At 46.2% G+C, this 20,444-nt stretch overlaps 1 protein-coding gene across 2 annotated transcripts in view; it reads right to left on the bottom strand.

Annotated features, from left to right (window-relative positions):
* Positions 1 to 1,745: 1,745 nt before the first annotated feature.
* WASF2 (WASP family member 2) overlaps positions 1,746 to 20,444 on the bottom strand; it is a 71,793-nt gene continuing 53,094 nt past the window's right edge. For both annotated transcript variants that reach the window (XM_042953059.1, XM_042953060.1), the window contains exons 3-9: positions 14,091 to 14,225; positions 13,419 to 13,572; positions 11,147 to 11,264; positions 9,993 to 10,123; positions 7,747 to 7,902; positions 5,602 to 6,116; positions 1,746 to 4,187 (exon numbers count right to left, since the gene is read on the bottom strand). In XM_042953059.1, the coding sequence (XP_042808993.1) occupies positions 4,030 to 4,187; positions 5,602 to 6,116; positions 7,747 to 7,902; positions 9,993 to 10,123; positions 11,147 to 11,264; positions 13,419 to 13,572; positions 14,091 to 14,225 (1,367 nt within the window). In that variant the 3' untranslated portion in view covers positions 1,746 to 4,029. The remainder of the gene's footprint in view (positions 4,188 to 5,601; positions 6,117 to 7,746; positions 7,903 to 9,992; positions 10,124 to 11,146; positions 11,265 to 13,418; positions 13,573 to 14,090; positions 14,226 to 20,444) is intronic.

Here is a 20,444-nt window from a genome sequence, read left to right on the forward strand (position 1 = left end):
GCATTCAATGTTGTCCCCTTCCGATCACTTTTCCCATTAGAAACAGAGAGACGTGCACATACACAGACACACGCACACACACCAAAGGTGGCTGAGTAGCTACAAAGACTTTATCAAATTATTTAAAATGTCGGCATTTACATATTCGCATGTATATATAAAATTGTTACATGGAATCCTCAGGTCATGGGGGTGCTAATGTGGTCCACACATGAGCCTGGCAGGGAAACAAATGAGGCCAGGCTTGGAGCCACGGGGCTTTAAAAAAAACAGGACATCCTCCTAAGGGCCTAAGAGGAGGAGTACAGCGAAGAGGAAAGGGTCACCTCAGGGGTTTGGTTTAACCTCACCCTCACAGATCTCTGAATCTCCTTTCCCACCCTCAGGGGAAAGGGACCCATTTCCAGACCATTTCCCTACAATGTTATAGGCCCACTCCCTAAAAATCGATGTGGCAAACATACCCAAGAATCCACTGGAATAGGTCCTTATAAATATATTTATATCAGAGAAAACAAGGCACTTTGGGAGCTTTACAGCTCACTCTCCTACATGTACATCATTCTAGACAGAAAGTAAAAATTGGTTAGTTTCTCAAGTGAGTTAACTGAGTTAAGTTAATACAATAACAGAATTGTTCCCTAGCCCTCACTGAGACACAATATGAGGCACAATCTCCTAGCGAAACCTGGTCCCAGGTATGCAGGACCCCAGTAGAGCTCAAAGCCTGATGCCCCCAGGAAGCCTGACACTTCTCTGGAGCAAAAGCCCCTTGCCCTGGGGGCACTGGCCCCCTCCCCAGGCCCTGAGGTCAGGTGAGGGGGGCTGCAGAGGGAGGCAGGCAGAGAGCCGAGCTGGGACACGGTGGGAATGCTTAAGCAGGGTCACCAAAGCCACAGAGACCTCAATCTGTCCAAGCTGGCGCTGCAGAGCCGGAGGATCGGCGCCACGGGAAGAGATTTCACATTAGCCCTGACAACACCGCCTCGGCTCTGCGGTGACATTGGCCAGGGTCGTTTCTGAGGGCGCTTGAGCTTCCGTTGGAGGCGAGCTGGAGCTTGGGCCAGCTGCTCTGAGCCCTCCAAGGGACTGCAGAGCCTACCCCCTCCCGGTAGCTGCTCCTTTGGAATGTAGTCATCTCACAAGCATGGCAAAGCCACAAGTCACTTCTGACACTGCCGAATGGAAGCTGGGTCCCTGGGCCACAGGAATGGGGGCAGGTCCCCTGGGCTGGGCAGGCCAGGGAAGGGAGGTGGCTCCTTGGCTTCAGAGCTTAAGAGTCCTTATGAGCCATTGCTCCATACTCCTACCAGCCTTGGCCCAGTTTAAATAATCACTAAACTTTGCATTCTACAATTACAGGATTCCAAAGACACACAATTACCTGCACAGGGTCCTTTATCATCTTAAAGGGCTCTGGGTTTAAAGAAGTTGGGTTTTTTGGGGGTGGGGGGGTGGGGGGATGCGCATATGCATAAATAGAGCCCAGAGGGCCTCTCGGCTGACTGGGTCCCCAGCCCCCAGAGCTGAGGAGGCTTCGCAAGGCCGGCTGCTACAAAGCACAGAGCTTGGCTGCATAGATTTTAATGAGAGCGTCAGGCAGAGCTGTGCTGTTGCTCTCCGGGACTTGCAGATCATTACCAAACCAGCTGTAGGATGAGAACACAGCACATCGAAACCCTAGGAGGTCACTGAGCTAATGATCTAATCCTACCTTCCGCAGGCAGTGCCCCCCCAACCCCCCCACCCCCGCTCCTGCCCCCAGCCCTTTCCAGGGCGGATTGTGTCCATTCCAGAAGCCAGGCCAACACCGCCCCCTTCAAGGTCAGAGCAGAATGATAGCAAGTGGCGCTGGCTCCCCCTTTTCCGGAAAGGAGGGGGATGGGGGTAATTTAGTCAAAGCCATTAGGCCCAAACCCTGGCCTGGCCAGGCCCCAGGACTCCTATTTGGGAGAACCACTGCCCTCCACCTGCCTCTCCAGCCACTGCTGGGCTGCAGCCAGGGGCACCTTCAACAGCCATTTTAGGGTTCTGAAGAAAGCACCTTCAGCTTCCAAAGTGCAAGGAGGGAAGCAAGGCGGGGGCACACACAGCTTGGTATGCTCAGCACTGTAGCAGGGTACCAGACCTGTGCCGCAGACACCTGATCTGGGGAGGGCGAGGAGGGTATATTCTGGAGCGGCCCCAGCAGGAGGGCATGCTGGTCCCTACTGGCTCAGTCACCACGCCAGAGTTCAAGGAAAGAAGGCAGAGGGGGAGCATCCAGCCAGGGCACAGCGGTAGTACCCGTGATTACACACTCTCCTCAAGCCGGAGGGGTTTATGAGGGCTTTGGCAATTACTACAACCATTTGCTGTGCTGGGTAGAGACAGATCCTGTTTCTCTTTGTTTCAGGGCTCTGAAAGCTGGAGAAGCCAGGAGAAGCCGGTTTCAGCATAAGAGGCTACACAATAGTTAGGGCAGAAGAGAAGAAACCTCACTGTTGGCCAAAGCTGACCAGTTTTTTTTTTGAATAATAGCACCTGTGTATTAGCTCTGGAAAGAGGGGGAGCGAGGGAGGGAACATCACTGCACGCAGTGAGGAGGGAGCTGGAAACAAGACCCAGAGCCCCTCTGCCTTTCAGCCCTCCTCACGGCTGCCAGGCCCCCCTAGGCAGCTACCTGCGGCAGCCGCCAGCCTGAGGGACTGAAGTTTCTACAGCTGGCAGAACCTATGCTTAAATTGGGGAAATAAAAAGGGGACGAGTTGCAGAGGAATTGAAAACAGCACCTGTCAAAGCTGCCTACCCCCTTCCTTCTCTCACTACCTCTGGTCCCCCAGAAGGATGGCTCCCAAGGCCATGTGGTTCAATGGTGATAGTAAAGGGGAAGCAAAGAATTGTAAGACAGGCTATAAGGGTCTGAGCAGCACTGACAGGCCTGGCACTGGCTCTGAGCCCTCCTACTGGGACCCCCACCCATGGGGTAAGGTCTGGAGTAGCACAGAGCCAAGACTGCTCTGCCTAGACTCCAGCAGGTCTGGAACCCCTACCTGGTTCCAGAAGACACAGGTGACTTGGAATGAGGAACTCTGGGCTCCAGTTCTGTCACCAATCATCTGTGTGACCTGGAGCAAGTCATTTCCCGTGTCCAGATTCCAGCATCATCAAGAGGGCAGGATTCAAGGAGTTTACCCTTCTTTCAGTCCCGCAGCTCTGAGTCTCTAAGCTTGATTCCTGACAGCTGGCAGAGGTCCACACACCAGTGTGTTGGGGCCAGTTTGGTCATGGATATTAGAGGTCTGAGCTGGGCTGTGGTGCCTAACGCACCTGGTAGTGAGGGAGGGACATTTAAGGGACACCTGGACACCACCCTCTGGAGAGGGAGCCTGGGAGGGAGGCGAAAACTTCAGCCTTTAGAAAGGTACAATTTCTGGGCAGATGGGGAGATGCTCCTTAGGGCCTGATGGCTCCTAGCATAAAGGGCATCCAGACATAGAGATAGCTTAGCAAAAGGTAGCTCACCCTGCTCACCAGGGCAAAAAGGTGTGGCAGGCAGTCTGGCTGCTAGGACGTGTGGCCTGCTCTGCCCTCTCAGTGCATGGGAAAAGGGGCTGGCCATGTCCATGCAGGCATTAGGACCAGAAGATGGCTCGCATTATTCAAAGGGTGAGGGTAAGGATTCTGGAAGAAGGCCACAGTTGAAAATGGCTCCTAGGGGAAGGCACCAACTCCAATCTAAGCCCAATCAAAGGGATCTGCTCTGGAGTTTTTCCTTCTCTTCAATATGCAACGGTCACTTGAAGGGAAGAGGGAACATCTCAGCTACTGAACCTCAGGAGCCCCCACGGGGCCTGACTATGGGGAGACGGGAAAATATATGTTGATTTGGAGGAAGCACTTGGATATATCTTTGGTTGCTTCAGAAAAGGCTTTGGCCCCTTGAAATTGTTTTTTCCTCCCTCTTTCCCCCCATTGGACTGTTGGGATAGGCATCAAAGAAGGCAGCAGCAGGAAAGAAAAAGGAGGTGGGAGAGCAGGCAGAAAGAGTTAATCCGACCAGTCGTCCTCGTCAAACTCAGAGGAATCATCTTCCGAGTCACTGTACTCCACAGCAATTCGACGTGACAAGATGGTGGCCACGTCGTTGCCCACAACATCCCGCTTCTCTTGTTCCTGCTGCTCCTCAACCTTTCGCAGCTGAAAGCCTGGTGAGAGAGAGAGAGAGAAAGAAGGAGAGAGAGAAGGGTTCAGAAGGTGAGTAGGTCTCAGAATCCACACAGGACTGAGGAAGGGGGAGTGGCTACTGGTGGGTGAAGTATGGGGAAAGGGGGAAGAGCAAAGAGAGAAAGGGGGAAGCAAGAAAAGACAATGAGGGTTTATACGATTCTGGCCCTAGTGCTGTAGGCATGTTGGAGAGGAAGGCTGCCATCCTTTCCGGTTTCCATGCCGTCAGGCTGGTGAGGCCGGTACTCCTCCAGAGGCTCTGAGTGGGGAGTGGCCACCATACCGCACCAAGTGGGCACTCAGTCTGCTCAGTTCATCGATTATCACGGAGCTCAGCTGCCCCAACTTGTCTCCTCCAGACAATCCTTCAGTTCCAGGAGGCTCACACACAGAAGAAACCACTCTAACCCCTAGGGGCCAGACCTGACCTCTGACAGAAAGAGAATAAATGCTCCACAAGGGTCAGATGATGATGATGAGGGAGCACAGAAAGGTGGGGAAGGAGACAAAGAGGGAGGGGATAGGAGAAAAAGGGGAGAAGGACAGGGTGAGAAAGGGGGAAAGAGAGAAGGAAAGAAGGATGTGAAAGGCACAAAAGTGGAGGAGAGGGCCATGATGGAGTCTGGCCAGAGAAGTACCTTCTAGGGAGTAGTGATGCTTTTTTTTTTCCGGGGCACAAAATGAATGCAAACACATGCAAAGCATGTATTTTCAAGGAGTTCAAAGACCCCAAGTTAAGAACACATTACTTATTTTCACGACCCCGATATATCAAGAGTCACATGCTCTTCTAAGTCAGTCTAGGAACCCTAAGAATCCTTTAGTTTTTAATTAAAAAAAAAATTTTTTTTTTAACATTTATTTATTTTTGAGACAGAGAGAGAGCATGAACAGGGGAGGGTCAGAGAGAGAGAGAGGGAGACACAGAATCTGAAACAGGCTCCAGGCTCTGAGCTGTCAGCACAGAGCCCGACGCGGGGCTCGAACTCACGGACCGTGAGATCGTGACCTGAGCCGAAGTCGGACGCTTAACCGACTGAGCCACCCAGGCGCCCCTAGTTTTTGATTTTTTAATAGGCTCCACACCCAACGTGGACTCAAACTCAACGACCCTGGGAACAAGAGTCGGATGCTCTATTGACTTGGGTAGAGTACCAGGTGCCCCAAGAATCCTTTACTTCACACCAAGGTGGAAAGAAATCTAAATCTCTGTTATTTTCAGAGCGAAGCCTTTCTTTAGGCTGATCTGAAGCCTGAGGTCCCTCCCAATCCCTCCCCACCTAATGAAAGCTATTTCCTGGGAAGGGCACAGAACCCCTAGCCCACCCTCCAATCAGTCATCCCGGCTGCAGAAAGACAAGACTTCATGGCCCCGGACCCAGCACTGGGAATTACCTTGACGTATGGCTGAAAGTAAGTCACTGCGGGCATCGCTCACAGGAGGCAAGGAGGACTTAGGCTTGGTGGCATCGGCAAGTGGTGGGGGTGCAACAGGCTGGTCATCCACACCACTGAAAGGGAGAGGAGGGGGCCCCGGAGGAGGGGGAGGAGGGGGAGGAGGAGGTGCGCCTATCACTGGTTGGGACAAGGGAGGTGGTGGCAGAGTCGGGTAGTCAGCTGCGGGCGGTGGGGGAGGAGGCGGAGGGGCAGCAAAATTGGGGTGAGGTGGGAAAGATGGGGGTGAAGGTGGTGGTGGGGTCCCCGGAGACCCAAATCCTCCAGGCGGTGGTGGAGGTGGAACGCCCATCACTGGAGGTGGAGGTGGAGGAGCAGGTGGTGGAGCAAACCCGGGTTTGGAGCCTGGAGGAGAGCCCAGAGGAGGCGCTGGTGGTGGATGGCTTGGGCTGACCACACTGGATCTTTTGGGTCCAGCTAAACCGGACCCTCTTTGGTTGCTGTCTACGGGGCAGCTAAAAGGACACAGAAAGAGACCCATCATCACTCTCAGCATGTGAACATCCACCTCTAATTAAGCTTATCTACGAGCCTAGGTTCATTTCAGTTGACTATTATTTCATTTTAGCTCAAATAGAAAGAAAAACCTGAGAATGGTCAGAACAAACCAACAATGCAATGGGGCAGCCTGGTAATGTAATGAGCTTTCATCAACAGAGGAATACAAGCAGAAATTGAGAATAACTATTTGAAAGAAGTAGACTAGGATTCCTCTACCAGGTAAGGGTTAGCCAAGGTCATCTCTTAGGTCCTCCTCAAACCTTTCAGCTTTCCAAGGGAAGGCACCCTCCTGAACCCTTCTCTAGGAGGAAGAGTCTGTTTAATCCTAGAGCTGGGGACCAAGAAGGCATGCAAAAAAAATCTAAAACAACACCCACTCACTGGGCTCTATTCCTCAGGCTACTGTCATTCACCAGATCTTGTGAGGGCAGGAAACCCAAGCCAAGCTGACCAATCTGAGCAGGGTACAGATTTAGGCAAATGTACCTCCAGCGTTCATGTGGAAAAACCTGACAGGGATGAGGATCTGAGGGTCAGCAGACATGGGAAATGAATGTGCCACTCATTTAACTCATACTGAATTGAAGCTAAGTAAAAAAAGTAAAAGATAAGTTGGTGATCTCTATCTGTTCCCGTATAGCTAAACAGTTAAGAATATAGGCTCTGCAGACAGAATGACCTGCTTTCCAATCATGGCTCTGCTGTGCAACCTTAGGTAAGTTCACTGACCTCTTTGTGCCTTACCATTCACTCATCTGTAAAATGGGTACCTAGCTCAGGATGATTGTTGTGAGGATTAGGCAACATAGAAGGTGTTTGGCATAATGCCTGGCACCTAACAAACACGTAAAAAAAAATGTTAATCATTTCTATTATCTAGACAGACTTCACTGAAGTTATTTTACTGGTCCTGGCCTGGATTTGGAACACACATTTTGTACTTAAAAAAAAAAAAAAAAAAAAAGTTTATTTATTCTGAGAGAGTGAGTGAGCACACATGAGCAAGAGAGGGAGGGGCAAAGAAAGAGGAGAGAAAGAATCCCAAGCAGACTCTATGCTGTCTGCACAGAGCCCAATGTGGCACTTGATCTCACAAACCGTGAGATTATGACCTAACCCGGAACCAAGAGTCAGATACTTAACTGACTGAGCCACCTAGGCATCCCTCGTCGTCTTTTTTTTTTTTTTTAAGATTTTATTATTTTTTTTTTATTAAAAAAACTTTTTTTTTAACATTTATTTATTTTTGAGAGACAGAGAGAGACAGAGCATGAGCATGGGAGGGGAAGAGAGAGGGGAGACACAGACTCTTAGCACAGAGCCTGACGCAGAGCTCAAACTCACAAACCGTGAGATCGTGACCTGAGCTGAAGTCAGACGCTTAACTGACAGAGCTACCCAGGTGCCCCAAGATGTTATTTTTTAAAGTAATCTCTATATCCAAGATGGGGCTCAAATTCACAACCCCGAGATCAGGAGTTGCATGCTCTACAGACTGAGCCTGTTCAGGCACCCTAAGGAACACATATTTTGTTCTTGAGTATGTAACCACTCAAAGTAGACAGAAGAGATAGCATCATTTACCTGAACTCTACGGGTGGGGGAGGCAAGCTGTCCTCAGAGAAGGAAGGAGAAGGTGGAGAAGTGGAATCTGACTGCGGTGGTGGTGGGTAGCTGCTTCCATCCATATTTTCAACAGAGCCAATACTGCCATTCTGGTACACCAAGGTGGGCGGATACCTGCCAATGAACCCAATGCCGAAACAGTCATTTAAAAAGTGTGAGTGATACGCTCATGCTTTTTTAAGCGACTCCACAAAAATGCATTTGATACAAAAGCTATTAGGAAAAAAGAAAGAATAAAATTCCACATAAAATTCTGAAATTTAATTTTAGGACTAAATTCTGGATTAAAATTTAGGACTAAATTCTATTGTTAAATGTCTCCCAACCCAGATAATCAAAACCATGCCGTTCCTTTCCCAGTGCTGGTTGGCTTTGGCAAACCCAGCAGTTGTTTTAAATTCTCTCCCAAATGTTAAGAGCAGCCTATACCCAAATCCCAAAGTCTATCTTGTGGCAAAGGGCAAAGCCAAGCCCCAAGGCTAGTGAGCTGTAAACACGTGACTGGCACACAGCCTCGTTTGGAGGTCAGCAAGCCTCTGGAGTACTCAAAGGCCAAGGAGGCATTTGATTGCAAAACCAAGCTGAGGACAAATGCAAGTTGCTGTGTGGTAGCTAGACTCGGTCTCCCTGCCAGGTCTCTTATCCAACACAACAAGCTGCCAATTTAAGTAAGGTGCTAGGGCCTGCGCCTCATGAAAACCTGTCCCCCAGAGCACTGGGCCTTGGGTGAACAACAAACCTCCAAATGAGCATAAATACACCAACTAGCAGCTAGCAAAATATGGTTGGTTCCGCTCCACCTCCCCCTTCTCTCCACCACTGTTGGGTTCTAAAGAACTCATTGCAAACAGACTCCAGGAGAAGAGAGTTGAAGAGAACTAACAAATCAAATGATGCTCTGATGCAGAAAATCCCCAAAGCCCGGACCCCTGTAGGCTTGGCACATCTCTTTATAGGTTCCCCAACAAGCATATCCAGGTAGGCCAGCCATGTGGCCTGATCCCAAACTTCTTGGACAAGAGGAAAATGGGAGGCAAAGTCCTTGTTTTCACCAGCCCCATTCCACACCCACAAAAACAACAAAAAACAACACGTAATAGTTGGCATTCTGAACATGCAAGATTCTGGCCTTAGAGTCCCAGAACCTGAGACAAGGCCTGACTGAACAAGATGGGACCATGGAACAAAATGGCCCCTTTTACTTGGAGTTGAAGGTAAGGAAGGTGCCCTCAGGGCTGATCTCCCTGTAGAAAGGTTCATTTTTTCTCGCACCACCTTCGTCACTCTTTAAAACAAATCTCTTAATCCAGGAAGAACAAGTGTCAGAAGTGTCAAGATTTTCAAAAGTCAAGATTTTCATGGTAGAGTTATTCCTAAAAGCAAGAACAACTCAACTCTTTCCTTTTATCATTCCTAGACACCCGGCATGGGCTGGCATCGTTCTCTGACAGCCAGGATGCAATGTATTTAGAGGAAAAACCAGGGCAACATTCATGCCAAGCAGTCGTGGTAACTTGGCTTTGAATGTCACACAGGTCGGACATCAGGATAAGCATCAAACCAAGCTCTAAAACCATTTTTTTCCTTTTAAACCTCCAGTGTGATTTGGTATTGGGAAATGGGTCAGACTGACATCTACTATTTCCCCATGGAGATATATAGCCTCAATACTGGCCAAGCGACCTTTCCCACACTGTCTCTGAGGTCTGCTTTCAGTCCCTTGGCCAGCCTCTCTCCCGAGACTGACAAAGGCTGACTGAAAAGTTGCTTTGGTGATGTGCACAAATCCTCTGCCTGGCCCTCTCCGCTCCTGTGAAATGCCCAGCCCTTAGGCACGACCTTCAAATCAAAGCTGTGGAGGCAAAGGGCTCCCAAGACCACTTTTCTTCTCTTTCCAGTCTTTTCTTTGAGGCCCACAGACATACTAGTGTCTGGCAGAGCAAGGGCACTAGAAGCCATGGGTTTTCTTTTCCAGACTACTACAGTCACTTCATTTAAACTGCTGCATCTCTTGATTTATTTAGCAAATTTTAATCACCAGATGGATGCGCTTTAAGGTAGCTGATTAATAGTGGTATGATCTATGCCACACGGCCAGACTTCAGAGGGGTGTGAAAGGTGTCACACCAGAGCTGTTAGGCTGTTGCCCCCAGGTCCCCAGGCCCTTCAAAGAATGCTACCAATAGGACGAAAGCATCACCTACCCAGAAGGCCCCAGCTTTTCTTTGGATTCCACAAATTCTTGTCCCATCTTCATTTTCTCCCACTCTTCCTTACGTGTCTTGATTTTACGTGGATTTACATTCCCTCGATTTGGATTATCTTTCTTTTCTTTCTATAAGGATAAGAAACAGAAAAGCCTTTGTAAAACATTTTCCAAAGTTCATTAAAATTCCACCAGGTTTCATGGATGCAAAGAGATGATTTGCTTGGACAACACACGGTAACTAGAGAATTTATAGAATTGTTCGTTTGGGAATGACCTAGAGTCATCTAGTCCAAACCACCTCCCAAAGTCAAACACATTCACTCAATCCCACACTCAGACACCTCTACAGATGGGAAACTCACTACCTCTTTGGGTAGCTCACTGATGTTTCTGAGCAGCTCTAATTGTTAGGAGGTTAGTAAAAAAGCTATTTGTTACTTGCTCTGCCACAAAGGTCAGTCAACAGAGATGAGGAGTAATAACAGCCGTAAATATCTGGGACAGATATAAGGAAATAGTTAACAAAACAAAATAAAACAACCAAGGCAGAATTCCTCGGCCTGTGCAGCTGCACTAGCCCCTGGCGCTCTCTTGGGCCTCCCGGCAGACATGCTAATGGGATTGTGAGGTTGCCACCGGTAGGTCATATGCTTACACGCATCACTGGAGGTCTAGGGGAAGGGAGCACCTCCCAAAACTAAGTCTATGCCTTCACCCCGCCCTACCGAACCAGTAGTGAAGGTGTTAAACTGTTCCTGTTTGTAAATCAAACACTGTAGGGCCCTGTGCTGATCTCTGAGAAATGAGCTGCAAAACTGGCGGGGAAGGGACTAGCCTAGCTTGAGTGTCCAGCAGAGTCAGGTGCAAATTGCAAGAGAAATAAATGGTGAATAGAAAAGTCAATTTCTAAAACTCAGCCTGAATATACTCAATTGTTAATAGCGCTAGGGGGAACAAACACATTTTTGGTGTGATTTATACTTTCATCTTGGTTGTGCTTGGAGTGGACACATTTTTTAAAGAGTTTCACCTGGCATCCAAGCAAGCAGCCACTTGGAATGATTACTTCATATAAGACTGGCTTCCTTTTTATCCCCCCTCCACAATCGTGCCTACTGATGTGTAGAACAGAGGCCCCTTTCCCCTCACCCTATGCTTTCTCTTCTCTTTCATGATATCCTTGGTGTCCTGCAGCATCTTCTCCTTCCAAAGATCAAAGAAGTACGAAGGGTCTGTGTAGAATTTGAGTGCCTCTTTCCCATCGTCCCTGGGATAGAAATGAAGACAAGTAGCTGTCAGTAGACAGATGAGCTCCCAACCAAATCCAATATTCCAAATACCTACCAGTTAGCAGTTTTTACACTGAGGAATCAAGAAGTCATTCAAATCGACTGCATATTTCCTCTTCCACACCAGCATTCCAATGCCCCCTGAATGGCGCCTCTTTATTTATCTGGCTTTTTAAGAAACTTAGCCTTACTTTCAATTCCTGATAGAGGAATTTGCATGGTCAGGGCAAGAATGGGCTAGAGCAGCAGGGATCCTGATTATTTCTAATGATCTGCATGGCTACAGACATCCCCCTGAGGACATCCTGATATCCTGGCACACCAGAGGGGATTTCTGCCATTGGTTCCCCTTCCCCCACCAATTCCCCAGCACTCTCTAGGAAGCATTAGTGGCTTCCCACCCACATGAAACCTATGCACGTATGTGCAGGTTCACATGTGTACATTATGTATACATATATACACATGAAAGCATTTATGTGTGCAGCTGTTATTTCTCTGTAAAAACAGGTAACCACAGCAATCCACCTTCTTGCTCCCTTCTAGAATAGCTCAGCACCCCCCACCCAACCCCCCAACCACAAGGGGGCCCCAGTGAAAACACATGGCCAGCTGTTTTATGATAAGATTGAATTACCATCTTTTAGTGGCTGTGACAGAAGTACAGAGAGAGCTACTGAGTGTCCATGTAAGGGTTACCTGCCAGACTTGATGTTCCTGGTTGGAATCCTGCACTTTGGCATGACTAAGTCTCTCTCACTTTCTAAAAAGTATGTGCTAGGTAGGGGTGGACATTTATTTTAGCACTATTCTAAACTAGAAAGAATTAGAAAAGCAATTCCATTCCCTGGCCTCCAATCCTGTCACAACACACAGAAAGCATTTCCAAATCAAACACTAATGATTTTTATATTAAATCTTATTCTGAGTTAGCTACACCATTGCTCATTTCTGTTAGGCCAAATCTAGATAATTGAGAGGAGAATGATAAGTAAGAAAATACCATTAACTGGAAAATAAACTTGTCTTAATATCATTTGTTTACCCTATCCTATCACACAAGCCCTTTGTCGTATGTCATACTCCCTTCAATATCAGGTGTACACTCCCTTCTTGCCCTGAAACCCCTCTGCCCAAATCCAACTTGATAAATGATGGAGGCTACAGAGTCAAATCTCTGCCCTGCTCTGCCAGCTAGCCCCTTTGAAAGCCAAGGTGCAAACATAATTTTACGCAGTAATAATGCAGGATAGATGCTATGTACTTTTATCCTGTGTGAATAGCTACCATGCTCCTATTCCAGGCTCCCTGGATCAGGTGGGTGTCCTTGAGTTTCACACACACATTCTACTTTGCAGTATACCCATGTCTCACAGAAGACATCTGCCTCCAGCTATCTGTAATTACTTTTTACCTGTTCCAAAGATATTTATGGATACAAGCAAGATAAATATTCGCTTTCTGCCCCTGCTCAGTGTTTTTTTGCAGGATGATCACACTACAGACCACTGGAGGGGGGAAGGGCTTTAAGCTGTCTATAAGGCTACCTTCTTTCTCAAGTTTAGCTGCAGCAGCATAGGTCTTTGCAGAGGGGAGTGTCGAAAGGATGTTCTAAACAAAGTAAAGACACTCATTTGGAAGGATACGAATTATTCCTTAAGCTCTGAAGGACCCTCAGGGCCCAGAGCAGCCAGTCCACAAAGCTAGCCCCACTAACACACCCAAACATCTGGTAATCTAGTGGTTTCTGAGTAAGTGGGAGCCTTGCTAGAATGCTGCCCCTGGGATGCATGCTCTAGGACTGCCTTGTAACAAAGTCCTTTTGGTTCTATAATAACTAAATTCCTTGGACAGAATCCAAGATGGACCTGGCTTACACCAAATTAAACTCTGCAGCATGCAGTGTTATGGCAAACTTTCAATACATATTATATTTACTATGAATTTCAGAAACCAAACAATAATAAGTGACAAGTGTTTATACGGTAAATATTAGCTTCTGCTGCCACAAACAACTCTGGGGTAGGTAGTAAGCTTTTTGATACAATCCTCTGATGTAAACATCTTTAAATAAAAAGACACTCTAGTGCTGTTAACCACAGGTTGAAAAAGGGAGGAACTAGCCAGGTTACCTGTAAGGGGTAAGATTGTTGAGAGGTGGAGGAGTATCACAGGTGTTATATGTTTCTAAGACAGGTACTGGGAGAGAGTTTCTGTCGAAAAGCTTCTGGTCTTGAATGGTAGAGCTTCTGAAGGCCTTTCGGGTGTTGATTCCTTGCAGTGACACTGAGAGAAGATGGAAGGCATTAGAAAATGGACGACAGGCTATTTGAGCAAACACTGAGTCACACCAGTCTGAGAGGCCTCAGCTGCTGCGTTTCTTGGCTGCGGCTGTCTGCAGCCAGGTTTTTTTTCCTCCCCCTCTGGGGAAGCCCCACAAGGCTGTCAGCAGCCCAGCCATTTCACGACTGAACAAAATGAGGCAACACAAAGGTTTACTATGTGGCCAGATCTAGCAGGCCTCTCCTTGGGAGGAATGAATCTTCCAAGTACTTTTATGGTAACAAAATACGACTGGGGGAGGGGGCATTTGAGCAAGAATTGGGGGAATGGGAGAGAGGGAGTGTGTGGGGGTGTGGTAGAGCTAAAAAGGTTTCTTTACACCACCCAGGCTTGTGTCATTTCAAAGCAGAACTCCATAGGTCTCTGTGATTTTTCCCTTTACTTTTTTATAAATCAGGAAAAAAAAAAACTCTAAGAAACTGCTCAGCAAAGCCTGCAAATGCTGAGCTCAGCTTCCTTACCTTCTTCTTCCTTGGGATCCAGCTGAGTGACTTTAACTTGTAGGCGGTCGACCCTCTCAGCAAGGGAGCTTACCCGAGAGGCAAAGGTATTTGCCTGAGTAAAGAGCTCTCCAACAATGTCCTCTGCATATTTACCTGAAAGAGCAAAGAAACCAAGTCACTAGTGCATAAAAATGACATAAATGGTTAGAAAAACTGGCTACTATAGATTTTACTCCCCACCTCCCCAACACACGCACACACCCCCTAAGATGGTTTGGGTTACATGCAGATGCTTGCTCTTCATAGATAGATACAGAGTTTGAGCAGTCCATAGTTTGAGCAGTCTGCTTATGTTCTCTAATAGTCTTCTTGGCAAACTCTGAACAGTCACGAACTCAATGCAGGATGAATAATACCAAAAGGTGCAATACAAAAAATTAATCCTGGAAGAGCAGACAATATGTAGACATATGCCTACAGCCCTTACCCCCTTGCTGCTTGGTAAAAGCACCTTGTAAAATGGTTCTGGGAAACAGACTGGGAGTTACAAGGACCTTGTAGGTGTCTACCATTAACATGAAAAATAAGAAATTACATCCTCAATGGAGCCTCCAAAGTACATTCAACAACCATGATGAGTTGTGGTATCTTCGAGGGGCCTTGAACTTATCAACAATTCACAGCACAGACTTATAACTTCTTCTAATGGGTGAGAAGGTTATCTTATGTTTTATAACACACAACTTTGGAAGTCTTTGCTTTAGGTTATAATCCTTCAAATTTACATCTCAAGGAAGAAGTGAAAAGCTGAAACTTTCAAGCCCTCCCTGAAAACCAACATACCAGTGGTCTCTTTCTGCAATATCTTATTTTTTTAGAAAAAGAAAAGAGTTCGTACTTTCAACCCTGGAATGCAAGGAGAATTTGCAGCCAAAGAAACCGAACAGCAATTTGACACTACCTCCATATTGTCATTCTAAGCCACAAAGCACATTCTTGCTAGGAATGAAAAGTGGTACATATGAATAAATATATCATCTGAGTTTCTTAACTTGCAAGGTGAAGGTAGGCAGAAGTCACTGTGCCCAACCAAAAAAACTATTGAGAACTATTTTAAGTAGGCTCTGATTCTTAGCTTTGAAATTACATGTATGCTTAGTCCACACTTGAGGGGAAAAATATTAGTCAAAAGGCCAAAACTGCACCTTCAGGGTGAACTAACTACAGCTCACCTTCCCAGTGTAACCTGGAGAGTAAGGATAAGACCAATCAACAGCATATTTTGAATTGCTGGTAAATTTAGTCGATAAGGAGTTTCTAATCAAGAAGGAACAAGTCTTTGCACACTGAACGATTTTGCGATTTAAACAACCATGGGAAGCTCCTGGGCTCAAAGAACACAAATTGGCAGAGGATCCTATCTGATCCCTGTCCATAATACAGCTAAGTCCTATAAAGACCATACTGCATCATGCTCAACCAGGTAATGGAAAACTGATTGGAAAGCTAAAGCAGAGAAACATGCAGCATTATGTGTGGAAAATAGACCAGGCTCAAAAATATCTGTTAACCAGGGCACCTGGCTGGCTTAGTTGGCAGAGTATGCGACTCTTGATCTCGGGGTCATGAGTTCAAGACCATCTTGGGCATGGAGATTAGTTCAAACAAAACAAAACCTCAATCAATCAATCAATCAACCAGTCAACCGATGAGCTATTCTGGAGGAAAAGAAAACCCCAAATCAACCCACCCTTAGGTCACCAAGAGAGTACCCAGGATTTTCTGTTCCTCAGTGAAGGGAGTAGTGGTAACGTGAGTAGTGGCTGAATGTGGCACAGTGATTTTCAAGATAAAATCTTACCCCCAACATATAAACATGCTAACGTTGAGAATGCTGTTTGAAGAGGGAGTGAGGTGGTGTGAAGGTTTCCCCACTGTCACATCATCCCCTCAGGCCCTGGGCCTACTCAGAACTACAAGATGATGTATGGAAAAAGCAGCAGACTTCAATCAGAAAAGTCTGGATTTAAGTCTCAGTTCTTTCTATTTATACCTGTGTACTCTTCAGCAAGTCACAATGTCTCAGCCTCAGTTTCCTCATCTGTAAAATGGGGATAACTGTATCAACCTTACTAAACTGTCATAGGATTAAACAAGCTAAAAATGTAAGGTGTTACAACGAAATTCTCCCTTATACTGCTCAACCACATCAGATGACTTTCAAGAGTGTATCTAAATATCCTATTTTACACTTACAAGAAATTTAAGATATAATTCCAGTCAGTAATATGATAGCCCCTATTCTTCAAGTACTAAAAACTACTCCAATCTCTGAAAACAGAAGTGTGATACTTATATAGGAGAAAACCAAAGTGCCTTGTACAGAGTTAAATTTCATTCAGATTACCAAGATACACCCATTATCACATCAGGACATTCATAATAGTTATCAAACACATTTTGCAAAAAAGAATCCAGAAGCAGTCTTTAATTTATTTTTTTCCTTAGCAGAACTCTTCAAATGTGGAAATGAACAGGTAAAACGGATTTTTAAAACTGTGAAGTTGCTCTTGTTGAAGTCTGAGTGGGAGTCTTGGAGCCCCCAGGGGCATGGCCCCAGTATGCTCAGAAAACCCAGTATCATAGCATGATTTCTTAATGACCCAAGTGGGGATTCCATTCTACCAGGTGGTCAGGATACTAATTCAAAAGTGCAGGCTGGCTGGGCTGTGCCTATATCTCCTAAGATATGGCAACCTAGTATGTGCAATGCCAATCTCCCTGCACTGAGGGAAAATAAAAATTCTGGATATGCTATCATGCAGCAATCCAAGGCTGTGGAATTTTTAATTTTATGCCTTATCCACTCCATAATCACACTTTGCCTACTAGGCCAAGAACTTCGGGCTACAGCACACGAAGACAAGGTCATGACTATGAAGTACATATGAACTTGTCCCTGTGCCGCTCTCTGCTAGATGAAATACTAGTCATCTTTGGAGGCCTGGTGTGAATCTACCCTCTTCTAAGAAGCATTCCCTAACTCTCCCTATGCCCCCACACCATGCACTGAATCCCCATACAGAGTACTACTTCCTTCCCTGTGTTCTCTGTGCACTGACAGCATGGAATGGTGGAGAGAACACAGGCATGCATCATTCAACAAACATTTACGGAGCTTCTACTGGGTGCCAGATTCTACACAAGATAAAACACTGGGGTTCAAGGATAAACAAGACGTGATTTCTGCCTTCAGAGAACTTTTAATTTAGTATAAGAGATACAGAAAAGTTTCAACACAATGTGGCAAGTAATGATATAGCTCACAGGAGCACTTAGTCCAACCTAGAAGAGATCCTTGAGCTAGGCCTTGCAAGAGCAGCTGCAAGGATGGTGAGGGTACTCCAGGCAGGAAACAGCAAGGGCATCGCATGCAAGTATGAGAGTATGATCTCTCTCACAAATACTATAAGTGATAAATCATTCTTCCTTCCTTTTCCCCCCTCTTTTCCTTCTTTCTCATTAAAAAAAAAAAAAATCTTTTAAAAAGATTATAAAATGGGAGGGGTGCCTGGGTGGCTCAGTCGGTTGGGCATGTGTCCGACTTCAGTTCAGATCATGATCTCATGGTTTGTGAGTTCAAGCCCTGCGTCCTGCTCTGTGCTGACAGCTCAGAGCCTGGAGTCTGCTTCCGATTTTGTGTCTCCCTTTCTCTCTCTGCTCCTCCCCTTCTCATGCTCTCTCTTTCCTTCAAAAATAAATATTAAAAATTTTTTTAATAAAATAAAAAATAAAAGGATTATAAAACGGGAGAAGATGGATGGCAGAAAATGAGATTTGAAAGGAAGGCGGGTCTTGAAAAGTCTTGAATGCCAGGCCAAGAAACTTAAACAATTCCACAGTGAGGAACAGGGGAGATTTCTAACATTTGCACTCTTATGTACGTACATATGTACGTACGTACGTATGTATGTATGTATACATTTATTTTTTGTTCATTCATTCATTCGAGTAGGGGAGCAGGGAAGGGGATAGGGAGAGGGAGAGAGAGAATCTTAAGCAGATTCCTCAGGGCTCGATCTCAACAGCTCAGGGCTCATTATCATAATCTGTGGGATCATGACGTAGGCCGAAACCAAGAGTTGGACGTTTAATCGACTGAGCCACCCAGGCACCCTTGTACTCTTATTTTTAAAACACTTTTGGGGCACCTGGGTGGCTCAGATGGTTAAGCATCTGACTCTTGATTTCGTCTCAGGTCGTGATCTCATGGTCATGAGATGGAGCTCTGTGTTAGGCTTCATGATGAGTGTGGAGCCTGTTTGGGATTCTCTTTCTCTGCCCTTTCTCTGCTCTCTCTCAAAATAAACAGACATTAAAAAAACAAAAAACAAAAAACTTTTAAATTGCAAAAGTTAACACAGACTTAACTTTTATTTTATTTTTTTATTTTTATTTTTTTTATTTTTTTTAATTTTTTTTTTTAACGTTTATTTATTTTTGAGACAGAGAGAGACAGAGCATGAACAGGGGAGGGGCAGAGAGAGAGGGAGACACAGAATCCGAAACAGGCTCCAGGCTCTGAGCTGTCAGCAGAGAGCCCGACGCGGGGCTCGAACTCACGGACTGTGAGATCATGACCTGAGCCGAAGTCGGACGCTTAACCGACCAAGCCACCCAGGCGCCCCACAGACTTAACTTTTAAAAAGTCAAATAATTCAGAATTATAAAAGTAAAAAGTGAAATTTGCATTTTGAGCAGACCACTCTGGCAGGGATACAAGTTTTAAGATTTGTAAGATCTTTAGGTTTATATATTTAAGAGGACTGATAGAGAAAGGGAGGCCAGAGGGAGGCTAAGGCAACAGTTAATTTTATTATTTTTTATTATGTTTGCTTATTTGTGAGAGAGAGAGACAAAGCACAAGTGGAGGAAGAGCAGAGAGAGAGAGAGAGACACAAAATTCCAAGCAGGCTCCAGGCTCTGAGCTGTCAGTGCAGAGCAGGCCGCAGGGCTCGAACCCATGAGCCGTGAGATCATGACCTGAGCCAAAGTCGGATGCCCAACTGACTAAGTAACCCAGGCGCCTCTAATTCTTTTTTTAACTTTATTTATTTACTTAGAGAGAGAAAGGGAGAGAGAGAGAGAGAGAGAGAAAGCGCACGCACGCAGGGGTGGGGCAGAGAGAGAGAGAGGGAGACAGAATCCCAAGCAGGCTCCGCACTGTCCGCACAGAGCCTATTGTGGGGCTTGAACTTACAAACTGTGAGATCATGACCTGGGCCGAAGTCAGACACTTAGCCCACTGAGCCACCCAGGCACCCCAAGGGAACAGTTTAGGTGAGAGTTAACGAAGGTCTAAACCAGGGTGGTGTTGGCAGAGACAGAGCAGAGAAATTCTTTGGAAATCTTACTTTACCTCTTACTGGCTGTTGTCTCTCTAGGCAAGTTACTTTTCTGAGCCTTCATTTCTTCACCTGAAAAACGGGAATACCACCACCTACCCTCACAGGATCACTGAATAGATTAAATGAGATCATCTATGTCAAGATCCTATTAAAACCTGGCATAAAGTGGGCAATCAACAAATGTGAGTTCCCCTCTCATCGCCCTCTCCCCTTAAAAATTATTTATTTCTGTCTCCTCTGGTAGGTTATAAGCTCCTATAAAGCAGAGACCTTTTTTCTTTAATTTATTTTTTACATTTATTTTTGAGAGACAGAGAGATACAGAGCATGAGCAGGGGAGGGGCAGAGAGAGAAGGAGACCCAGAATCCAAAGCAGGCTCCAGGCTCCGAGCTGTCAGCACAGAGCCCGATGTGGGGCTTGAACCCATGAACCGTGAGATCATGACCTGAGCCGAAGTCAGACGCTCAACTGACTGAGCCACCCAGGTGCCCCTGGCAGAGATCATTTCTTATTATCACTCTATTCCCTCAGCATCTGGCACATAAAATATGTTCAATACATGTTTATTGGATAAAAAAAAAAAAGGGTCAGTTAGCTCTACAGTGTGAGGAAATCTTGTTTCTGTAGGTACAAACCAATCCTGGCCCTCAGATCAGCTTCTTCAAGATGGGAGTGGTCTGATCACAAGTGAGAGAGTGAGCAATGACATCCATCAACACTACCTTGGAAAAACACCTGAGAGAGAGCATAACTCCTGCTGAGTGAGAGTAAGAAGCATCATTAGCTAGATGTCCTTTGTCCTATGGAGAAGGAACCGGTGTGATTGACTTGCACCCATTTGGCCTTCTCAGGGTGACAGAAGCAGAAATGATGCTTTTAAGAAGCACTGAGGCTCTCTACAGCCTTCATGTGCTTCCTTGTCAGCTGCACTGCTACTGCACTGCTGTCAATGTTCCTTTGTGT

The sequence above is a fragment of the Panthera leo genome, chromosome C1 (assembly GCF_018350215.1).
Source record: "Panthera leo isolate Ple1 chromosome C1, P.leo_Ple1_pat1.1, whole genome shotgun sequence".
NCBI classification, from domain to species: Eukaryota; Metazoa; Chordata; class Mammalia; order Carnivora; family Felidae; genus Panthera; species Panthera leo.